Source organism: Astyanax mexicanus, chromosome 6 (genome assembly GCF_023375975.1).
Source record: "Astyanax mexicanus isolate ESR-SI-001 chromosome 6, AstMex3_surface, whole genome shotgun sequence".
In the NCBI taxonomy this organism is placed as follows: domain Eukaryota; kingdom Metazoa; phylum Chordata; class Actinopteri; order Characiformes; family Acestrorhamphidae; genus Astyanax; species Astyanax mexicanus.
Window position 1 is genome coordinate 26,193,018 of NC_064413.1, and position 11,833 is coordinate 26,204,850.

Sequence of the window (11,833 nt, forward strand, 5' to 3'; positions counted from 1 at the left end):
TCATTTTGAAAAGACAGTCCATTAATCTTAATTCAGCAGTAATCTTGTAAGTATTTAACTGCATGCAGCTGTTACATGGGCATGCATATAATAGCTGTTTCTGCCAGGCTCTGAATTATCTTTACTGGTTCTCTTCCATGGTTTTCTGTATCCAGTTTGTGTACTTTGAAACATGGGTGTATATGCCGTATTTTCCAGGCTTGGCACATTCAACTCCCCAGCTAACGATGCCTGCCACCCAGTAGGTGTTGTTCTTCTTCGTAACGAACGCTGAACCAGTGTCCCCAATACAGGTGTCCTCTCCACCCTCAGGGAGTCCTGCACAGAACATGTTATCTGTCAGTGGACCAATGTCTTCGTGGATCGCTCTCTCAGTCTCCACAAATGTGTGGCATGTGCCTTGGTCCACAATAGGAAGTTTGATGTACAGGAGTTTATTGGATGCCATATATGTTTCAGTCAGTCCAAATCCTGAAACCCAGCTGAAACAAAAGACAAACAATTATTTCACAAATGTTGTCCGGTTATATGCATTGTGGAGAGACTCTAGCAGCAAGTTGTTTTCGTCTTCCGTGACATAAAAAGGCAATGTATAGTAACTGAGTCACGGTGAAAATACACATGACTCTAACTGAATTACTTCTGTAGTTTATGCAGTTATGGGATATTATGGGACAAAACTTAAAAAGCAATGAGAAGAACCACACCCGAATACATGTGTAAACTGTACAGAATCGAGAACTGCTAAATTAAAGCTATTAATCTGCTTTTGGTACAGAATTAAAGTTTGCAGAGGAAAAAAGTGTAAAATACTGTTCAGTCCAGAGTGGAAGTCTTACCCAACGTGTTCAAGTTCAGTATCTTGTGGAGGCAGACACACAGGCATTACATTTGAGTTAAAAGTGATTGGAGAGCTTAGCTTGATCAAGGCAATGTCATTATCAAAATTTAAACACATGTCATTGTTTTTGTATTCTGGGTGGACGTGTAATGATGAAACAGGAAGTGGTCGGTGCTTCACAATTTCACTGACAAGGACGTCTCCAACATACACCTGCAAAAATTAAATATCCAATATAAAATTACTCACCGATATAAATTGTGTATTTAAATAACTGCAGAACAATTATATCATTACAATCAAATCATATATACTTAAGTCAAGGCAACTTGAACATGAATAAATAAATGAACAAAAATGAATTAAAAGAGGTCATAATTAATAATCATTTGCCAGCATATACCATCACATTTTCTTTAGTAAAGTTCACTCTTTCCAGATTGTGGGCTGCAGTCATGAGCCATCTGTCCCCAATAACAATCGCTCCACTTCGGCCTCTTGTGCGGAGGAAGACCTGCCAGGGGAAAGCACCTGCTGGAGCTACCTTTCCTCCCATCACCCGCTCACGCTCAGAGAGACTTACAGTAGGGCGACCACACACTGACATGTACACATACACACATAAAAACAAATATGTTTTAAGAAAGCAACTTTAATTAACTTTAATTGCACAGTATTTATTAGCATGTATTAGTATAGTATTAGTACAGTAAACAAAACAGACAGTAGCTTTAATCCTGATAAACATTACCTGGATAACATGGAGGGATCACAGCATTTTCATCACTGTCTCTCCACTTGCAGTCTGCAGCACAGCTGAAGTTTACTACAAGACAATAATGGAGCAGTGAGCAGAGAAACTGTATGAATGTGATAAAACTGAAGATCAGTGTTAAATTTGATTAATTGACTCTGACCATGATGAGCGTCTTTGAAAGTATAGTAGGGTTCATTGCAGTGGTACTGGATGAGGGAGCGGTACTCGTTATTAGAGCCAGAGAGAAATCGGACACCGCCGTTCAGCAGAGGTCTGGGATCTCCACAGTTAATCACTGAAACACACATTTATGCACTTACAGTAGTATGAAAAAGTTTGGGCACCCCTGATAATTTTCATGATTTTCCTTTATAAATCATTGGTTGTTCGGATCAGCACTGTACTGCATTGTACCCAGTACCTGCCCTGACCACACAGCCCAACAGCATGATGGAACCACCACCAAATGTCTTGAAACTTCAGCCTGCTGCCACCAGGGAGGAGACTGCAGAGTCTCGGGGCTAGGACCAGCAGACTGCGAGACAGCCCCATCCATCAGACACTCACTCAGCATCCTGACCCCCCTCCCCCACCATCACAGTACTGAAACTTTGTACTAGAACACACACAGTACTGGAACTTTGCAAAACGTACATGCACTACACACCCCATATCTGCACTACTGTTACACTCGCACTGCATTACTCTCTTTAACTCCCCATAAACTGTGAACTTTAAGAACTTTACGCACTCATTCACTTTACCAGCATTAAGCTATATACCATATTTGCACTACTGTTTTTATTGTACATATAGTGTCTCCCATTATTTATATTATATATCTCTTTTTCACCCCCCATCACTATTGCACTATTGTCTTCTGTCTCACATATGTCTACTGTGTCCTTGTTGTCTTGTACACAGTGTTGGGAAGGTTACTTTTAAAATGTAATCCCTTACAGATTACTGATTACATCACTCAAAATGTAATTTGTAACGTAATCAGTTACATTACTTCAAGTGAGTAACGTAATCTGATTACTTTGGATTACTTACAATATTGTCGTTTTTTTAAGCCTGAATGAATGTAGCAACCACATATTGCATATTATTGTTTTATTTTTCTTTCCAGTTAACAAATAGAGAAACAAATAAAACAGCCTTTTCAATCACCCTATAAAAATACTTATGAAACCATTTCATCAAACTATTTTATTAAACACTTCTATACATTGATGAAAAAATCATTAAAAACCATTAAAAACCAAACAATGCAACAACAACTGTAAGCTATCTATTTGCAGGTTTGCCACTTTCTGCAGGTGGATTATCTAGGGGTGAAAATCACAAGATTCATTATGATATGATATGATTATTTTATTCAGCGATACGATAATGTACGATACCTCAAATTATGTCACGATACGATACGATTCAGTTCAATACGATTTTTACAATCTGTTCCTTTTCTAAGAACTCCCAAATGCAAACAAAATATAGTTTGAATGTTTTATTATTAAATGTCAATTGCAGTGTAATCATAAACAGTAAACAATCATTCACTTCAACACTTTAATTTCCATTATTTAGGTTCCATTTGAGAATCAAATGCAGAAGAAAATGTAAAAAAAATAAATAAATAAAGTGTCTGTTATAATTAGAGTTAACAATGTGTGTATGGATGTTGGTGATGTATAGTCAATCATTCTCTACATTTCCTGATTCAGTAGGGTCTTGACAAACTAATTACAAAATTGGTAATTTATAGCACAATGCATTAAAGATTTACACTGCATTATATTAGGTGTCCACCAGGCGTCTCCAAAGTGTTCAAAACCTCTCAAGAAACACAAGTAAATCTGTCACTATACAACAACAGTTTGTAATATTTTTGTTTGTTTGTGATAAAATAAATTAATGTAAGTCTATTTCAGAGTAATATTAATATTTTTTTTGATGAAATGACACACAAAATCACGCGTATGCGCGCTGTGGGCGCACCTTTGTTTACCAGAGGCATTTTGGTGACAGCTGTTAGGCATGCCCCACCCCCAGCCATTAGGAGACCAATCAGGGCAAATTTCGTACCAGTGTTTTCGTCTAAGGGTGGATTCTATTGGTTGAAATAGGTGTCAATCACTTTTGTGACGCTGGAGAAAGGCTATGACCTGATTTGATTGGATTGGATTGATCCAGCGCTCACGTTATTGGTTCAAAAGACGATCACTCAAGAAAAATAGTTGTTTGTGGACCAATAAAAAACACAGAATCTAGAAGAGGACATCCTTAGCTTTGTATTCACGTACAACTTTACGTGAAAATATTACATTGCGTGGTCGCTAGGAGCTTGACAATATGACGTTGCGGCTGCGCTGAAAATAAACGCATGTGTGTGAGGAGCAGTGAGCAGGAGAATAAAGGACTTTATAGATAATTTATCTGCGGTTCAGTGCTGTATTACGGATGCTGTGATAGTAAGTGAATTTTCTATAATGTCATATGAGGTTATTTCACATATTAATAATATTTTATAAGGCTATTTTGTTGGGGAGGTGTGTTTCCTATGTAAACTATGTAAAAATACAGGCTGTTTTCAGTTGGAGATTTCTGGCGACTGGTTTGTGGCGAGTGGATTAGTTGGTCGGTGTGTTTAGAATATTTTACGCCTTTAAGCATTCTACTTTACATAGTCAGAACGGCGCTTCTGCAGTGAAAACATTCTGATCGAAGGTTGTGAATCATAGAATATTCTGATGTCGTGATTTATGTGAATGTGATTGCGTTTTGTCAGTGTTGGATTGGAAGACCAAAAATAGGGAAGTACCGCAATGTAATCCATTTATTTTAGCAGAGTAACTGTAATCTGATTACCACTTACTGAAGCAGTAACTGTAACGGATTACAGTTACTCATAATTTGTAATCTGATTACGTAACGCCGTTACATGTAATCCGTTACTTCCCAACACTGCTTGTACATAAAGTGTCTCCCATTCTTTTATCTATTTTATGTACTTGCTGTAATTTTTGGGAACTTAATTTTTGGTAACTTAATTTCAATTCTCTGTATGACCTGTACATATGCAGTACTGACAATAAAACTACTTGACTTGACTTGTCTAAATGTGCTTTAGCATACCTCAAGCTACTCTGTTTGTGGCTAGTGTGCAGAAAAAAAGCTTCTTTTGCATTACTCTTCTATACGACTTCTCTTTGTGCAAAGTGCGCTGAATAGTTGAGCGATGCACAGTGACGCCATCTGCAGCAAGGTGATGAGTCTTTGGAGCTGCCACTTTGGGCCTTAACTAGAACTGTGCCTGTGGTCTTCCATTACTTCACTATGTTCCTAACAGTGGAAACTGACAACTGAAATATCTGAGATAGCTGTTTGTTTCCTTCACCTAAACCATGATGTTGAACAAACATTTGAAAGTTAATTTGAGGCTCTCATATTGCCACTGTTTAGAGAAAATGCAAAGAGGAGAAAAACTTGCAATTGGCTCCTTAACCCTTTGTCATAATTGGATTCACCTGTGTATGTAGGCCAAGGGTCAATGAGCTTACCAAATATATTTTGACTTCCAGGCATTCAAATCAATAAAACAACAAGGGTGTCCAAATGTATGCTTAATGCTTTATTTTGTATAAAGAATTATCGCACACTTTCTGTAAATCCTAGAATTTAAAATTTTCTCCTAAAATATCACTATGTTCATCTGCTATATGATATATTTAACTAAAATTTATGATCTGAACAACCAATGATTTATAAAGGAAAATCTTGAAAATCATCAAGGGTGCCACTGTATGAACATTTCACAGGACAATTACACAGTGATGAATAAAAGTTACTAACTTACTGTAACAAGGAATCAATTTTAATTGGGAGGACAAGGTTTTATTTACAATCTGAATACTGGTGCTCTGTGCAGCTAAAATATGTTTTATTTATTTTTGTTTTGGCTAAAATAAAAAAAAAAAACGATTATTTACACCCTGTTAACTAGTGGCTGTATACCAGTCTATCGTAATAGCATTGTTATTAAACACATTGTTATTTGAGAGCAGAGGGCTCCAGAAGAAACAGGAGAGCTACACTCGTCCACATCTGGAAGAACACAGAAGTACATAAAAGCTACACACAATGCATGCTATTTTTAATATTATAAAGGAATTGGTTATCCTTTAAATTTAAAAGGAATGTAAATAATGTACCAGATTTTAGTTATGAAATGGGGCTAAGTTTCTGTAATGTTTGCTCTTTAGCATTTGGTGTTGTTTATCTATGATTTTGGAGACCTTATAGTCAACAACAGAACTATCTGGAATTTCCTGGAACTGGAATGGTGGCCCATGGTTAAAAAGGTTCTCTAAAAAGGCCTTTCAGTAAAGCCTCCAAGAAAAAAGGCTCCAGATTTGCTGCATCTTCCATTTCCTAATTAATCAAGTGCACATAATCATGCAGGGAGCACCCTTCTTGCTTAAAATTATGTGCCTTCCAGGTCAAGAAAATCTGACAATATTTCTTAATGAGTGCTCATCTATGCCTGGCCTTCTGCCCTTACAATAGAAAAGGGTTTAGTTTTTTTAAAGTGACTTCTGTGCCACACCTATTAGACAGTGGAAAGAGTACCCTTTCCAGAAAACAGTATACAGTGCTGTATTTGTTTTCCTACAGATAAGAAAACACATTTCATTTCATGGAGAAGGTTCCTGCCAGTGGATTAAAAGGAAAAGTATATAGCTCCATGCATGAGAATGTATTTTTATGATATTAAAGTACTTCATAATGTTATTCAGTCAAATTTACCCTTGTTGAAAAGATAAAATGCCTAAATAATGACCTATGACATATAGAAATGCATGCATTTACATACATATTGGGTTCAATATATTCTTAAAAATTATGATTTTATTCCACTGAACTCATATGACTTTGATGACACTATGTAATTACTACAACTGGCTATCAACAGGCCGGAATACACAATTCTAAAGGAAACACTCAAAGAACAGTTTAAATGCTACTTGTAGAATATTTATTAAATTATCATTAATGTCTTCTAAAACCACAATGTTTCATATCATACCAATAGCCTGGTAGAAAGCAGAGAAGCCGAGGTGTGGCTGAAGATCTGGGTTTGAGCTGTCAGTCACAAACACCAGCTGGAGACGATTGCCAGAAGACAAGAAGGACTTGAGGCCAGGGTGGTGTGCATCTGTTAATCTTTGGCCACAAAACTTCCCCAAAACTTTGTTATCATATAAAACCTTTATAAACAAATAGAAAGTATGGCTTAACAAGAAACACAACAGGGACTTAACATACTAACCATTCCACTTTTAAATGTTTAAAACGCTGCAGTGTTAAGTAAAGAAACATGTTATCTATAGGATCCTCATCAGACATTTAATGCTCACCATCAGAGAGTCAGAGGTGCAGTTAGTAGAATGCTCAATGTCTAGGTAGATAAAGGTGAGCTTGATTCTGTAACCGTGAGGAACTTCCAGGTTCCACTGTTTTTGGAGATCAGCTGGATAGGGCTTAGGATACAGTGGAGATTGAACATGCCCATACATCAGAACCTCACAATCACACACACTCACACTCACCCACAGCACACTGAAAAAAGAGAAATAAAGAGAGATGGCTAAATATGGTGTTTAAGGGTGATTAGAACTATTCATGGATCTGACCATGAAGATGCAGTGGGTCAGTGTTTGACAATAGGATCCAGTGCGGCATAGGGTTTTTCTAAAGATGAAAAAACACGTCAAAGTGGCCAATTAGGTGCCCCTTTAATGGAGAGGTGCCCATAGGTAGAATATGTGGTGCCCACTGTCAGGCCCGTCCAGGCAAGCCAAGCACTCTATGCCCAAATAAGGCTTTCCCCTAATTAGAGCACACACACACTCTAAAAGGCACTCCATGCCCAAATAAGGACTTCCTATAATCAGGGCACGCACGCAGCCAGCCAGCCCTGATTAGAGATCAGCCTCACCTGGGCAGAGCTGCTTCTGTCTGATGTCGCCGAGTATTGGTCGCTCACATGGTCTGTGTTTCCTTGTGGTTCCAGCCTGTTTGCTACTCTACAAAGCCTTCTTATTCCCAAGCCTGTCCTCCCTGGTTCCTGGTGTTTCCCTGGACTCCTCCCTGCCTAAGTATCCCTGTTTAATTTCTTGTTTTGTTTGTTTGCCCAGTTTACTTTTTTAGTCTAGCCGTTTTCCTAAGCTCTGCTTAGCAGTTTTCTGTTTGCATTTTTTTAGTCTAGTGCTCCGTTTGTTTTCCCCATTCCCTGTACTACTTCCTGGTTATATTGTTTTGGCAGTTTCACTTATTCCTTGTTTCCTTACTCCCTGTTTCTTTTGGCCCAGTCCAGTTTACTTTGCCAGTTTTTATATTTGTTTCATTTTTGCCCAACTTTAGTGTGTTCCACTCTCCCCTTGATTTATTTTAATAAAATTTACTGCTTCGTTGTACATCCCAGCAGTGTCTCTTATTTCATCTCTGTCTGTTAACAGTCAGGCATGACACCCTACAGGTGCCCTCACAATGGGATAAACTTTGTTTGATATTAGAAGACAGATTAAAGTGTTGTCAGTGATGGAACAAATAAAAAAATAAATCTACATCTACAATGTGCATACCCCAAATTGTAAAGGATGTGCCCTTTATATATATATTTTTTTAACCCCTGCTCTTCCAATAGTCTCCACCACTGGTGGTAATATTCTGGTTTTGGACTGTTTTTTTGTATTTGGGCTAGGATATCTTGCCATTATTGATGGAGCAATGAATTCTAAATTATACCAGCAGTTTCTAATTAAAAATGTCAGAACATTGGTCCATAAACTGAATATCAAAAGAACATGGGTCATGCAGCAAGACAATGACTGTAAGCACACAAGTCGTTTACAAATTGTTAAAAAAGAACAAAGTTAATGTTTTGGAATGACCAGGTCAAATCCTGACCTTATTTCAATAGAAATGTTGTGGAAGGAGCTGAATCAGGCAGTTACCGGAGAAAACCCACCAACATAACAGAGTTGAAGCTGTTTTCTATGGAAATTAGTTTAAACTCCTCCAGGCCGATGCTCGGGGCTTATCAACAGTTATCACAAATGTTTAGCTGCGCTTGTTGTTGTACAAGGGCGTCATACAAGACTCTGAATGCAAAGGTTCTCATACTTTTGCTACTCACATATATATAAAATTTGCTATTTTTTCTAAGAAATGAAATGTTATTTTGTATTTTGTTATGTAGTTATTTTGTCTTATTTGTTTAATTTGGGTGTCCTTATCTGCGTGGGAGGCTTCTGAATATGCTTTGTTAAAATTTTTAAGGGTTCACACACTTTCGAGCACCACTGTATCTTTACTAAAGTATATCAGTTTACTTGGAATTGGACAGGTTTGAAATTTGTGTCTGCATCGGAAAACAACCCAGGCAACTTTTTTCATGTACATGCAAAAAAAAAAAAAAAAAATGAGAGAACAGACTGTTTTTTTTTTTACATTTTTAGAATAACAACTTATTGGTAGCATGGGTCTAAATTAATTATTTATAATAATAATATTTAATATTGAATAATAAGGCAGGTGTTTTTTTTATAGGTTAAAACATTATTTAATCAAGTCACTGACTGTACCAAAAATCTGAATTCTAAATTAAACACATTTCAAAAAGTAGAAACCTTATAAAATTCTCAGGCCTTAAACAAATCTGTTAAACTTACCAAAGTATTAGTTGTAATCTCTCCATGGTCAGTTAGATTTTTCTTAATGTTTTTCTTGAAGTTTTCCTGCTGAGAAAATCTCTGGGGTTTTAAATGTGGGAAGCAGTGCAGCCAGCAGTGCAGCCAGGGCAAAAATCCAAAGGGTAAGTCGGAGGGGGATCTAATTTGTTTTTGAATTTGAAAAACCATAGTAATAATAGCAAAAGAGCATATAGACAAATATAATAGAGAAAACACACGAATAATGCAAAAAACTTTTAAACTTAAATAAATATATAAATGCCATTATGACAAATATTAAAGTCTTCATAAAAAACAATATAGAGTAATAGAGTAATAGTGACACTAAACACTGATATCATGGATAGCATTAAATATGCATTCTTCTAGCTCTCATGCACCTGCATATTCATATTCATCAAATTAACAAACGCAAACAAAAGGAAAACATTAGTGCTGTAAACACATTTTCTGTAACCCTTTGTGTACTGAATGGGATTGTTTACTTAGAAAAGGTCAAATTCCACACCAACAGTGTTGCCTCATAGCAGGCTGACTAGGTCAATGTTATTTAGGTGAATAAAGCTCAAAGATAAATTACACAAAGTATCCCTGAAGTTATTCGTTATATTTTAAGGTATGTATTAATAAAAAACACCCTGGATTAGAAGGCTGTACATGTGTTTTATGTGTGTTACCTTTTGAGATTTAACTATTGAAGGGTTTAATTATGAGGTGTGTGTAGGGAACTGTGTTGTGGTTACATGTCCATCCACAATAATAGCAGCTGTGAGGGCCCAAAAATAATTAATTAGGGAGGGACCTCCACATTTAGCTTTTTTATCATTGTTTTATTTATTGGTTTAAGGAATACATTCATACACACACTCTCACAAACAGGGTAGATGAATATACATTAGGACTAAGTAAGAGAGAGTAAGAGAAAAGAGAAAAAACATTTAGCTTTTTTTTGTCAGAAGATGCCTGGGTATCTGTCCCAGTTTAGCATTTTCTCCTCCAAAAACCTGTCGCAGAGAGATATCAATGAAGGTAAATGAAGTCTGTTCCATTGCTAGGTGACAGAGAGCTCAAACACACAATTGTTTTATAATAAAATGTTTCATAATTGGCTGCTGTTTGTATCAAGTTTTTCATTTTCTAAAATAAGGAAAAACACTGTCTTCATTATTGCTTTTTAGCTTTCTGGTAAACAGGAGTGGGAGTTCTTTTTCTCAACAAATCAACATGAAAAAACAATTTGAAAAATAATAATGTCATTCAGCGAAAAGTAATTTTCTAGTAAGAAAATCTTAAGGACATCTCCGCGTTTGTTACAGCAATGTTGGCGAAACTACCTAAAAGCGGGTGAACATAAAATGATACTTAGTACTATTAATATTAGTACGAAGTGGATTCACAACAGTTAGACCAGACTACAACCATTAGATGAAAGCAAAACTTCAACAGAGAGATCAGCAGACAAATCCAGATGGGTAACCACAGTAAAAGATTAAATGGAGGTTCAATACCAGATTCAAAAAAGGTAAAAGTCAGATAGAATGAATCATGAAGAATTTATCTGGTGAGGCTGTCAAAAATTTACTATGTTGGAAACGGATGGACACGTTTGTATATGCACAGGTTAATGATATACTCATATACACTCATATACCGGTGAGTATTCAAGTGATGATGAATGAAAGAACAGTTAGTGACACGGAGTGACAGTACCCCTACAAGACAGCTCGGCTGACAGATAAAGATTACCTCAAATTTGCCACGACCTTCAGGAGGATTTGGGGTTTACGTCTGGGAGCTGGATGGGATGGATGGTGAAAATCTTCCACCATCCCAGCATCCAAGAAATCACATGTCCATAGTTTTACCAGGGTGTGGTATTGAATGTTGCCTCATTAAACAGACCAGAGACAACAGGTTTTAATAATGAGACTTTGCAAGAAAGTGAAACTGAGTAATGGACAGACAAGTCTATTTTAATTGATGTATCATTGATTTAACTGAGTATTGTGAAGAGACCAGTACATTCAGTAATTATTTTTACCCTCCTCAGAAAATCTGAGGTTCATTGTGGACAGACAGACCCGGTCTTCAGCCAGATATGAGGACGTATCACCTACTATTGGCTTAATTTCTGTGGCACCAGAGCATGTTCTCAATGCACTGATGGGTGTTTTCCCAAACTTGTTCACTCTGTTCACTTGTTCACTCTGTCACCCTACAGACTACTTTAAGTCCAGAGACCACACAGGCTGTTGGATATAGCCTATAAAACCTTCTTGATTTTTTCATATCAAAATGGTGGCCAAGTTTATTAAAGAGCTGCAGACTCTTATTGAAAACTATCTCTGCTAGTTAAGGTTCTGGAAGTATTTAAATCTTTTAGAAATCATAAAGTAGTGGACTGTGCTGAGAAGTTCAGATATCATACTCATCATTCCAACACCTTGACCTCACTAACACTCTCGTCACTGAATGCAA

The 11,833-nt window shown here is 36.8% G+C and overlaps 1 protein-coding gene across 1 annotated transcript; it reads right to left on the reverse strand.

The window, feature by feature from the left end:
- Positions 1 to 31: 31 nt before the first annotated feature.
- On the reverse strand, positions 32 to 9,473 carry LOC103038714 (complement C1r subcomponent-like). The gene is made up of 8 exons (XM_022673364.2): positions 9,335 to 9,473; positions 7,019 to 7,220; positions 6,688 to 6,868; positions 1,759 to 1,893; positions 1,593 to 1,667; positions 1,245 to 1,441; positions 840 to 1,054; positions 32 to 482 (listed from the first exon to the last, which is right to left on the reverse strand). The coding sequence occupies exons 1-8, from the start codon at positions 9,358 to 9,360 to the stop codon at positions 122 to 124; spliced, it is 1,392 nt and encodes a 463-aa protein (XP_022529085.2). The 5' UTR covers positions 9,361 to 9,473; the 3' UTR covers positions 32 to 121.
- Positions 9,474 to 11,833: the final 2,360 nt, after the last annotated feature.

What these genes read in the sequence shown, in the direction of transcription:
- LOC103038714 (XM_022673364.2), bottom strand. Translation starts at nt 9,360, where the DNA reads ATGGAGAGATTACAACTAATACTTTG. An exon ending in TGCTTTCTACCAGGCTATTG is followed by an intron (nt 1,894 to 6,687) that starts GTATGATATGAA and finishes TGTGTGTTTCAG; the next exon opens with TGATTAACTGTGGAGATCCC. An exon ending in GATCCCTCCATGTTATCCAG is followed by an intron (nt 1,442 to 1,592) that starts GTAATGTTTATC and finishes TGTACATGTCAG; the next exon opens with TGTGTGGTCGCCCTACTGTA.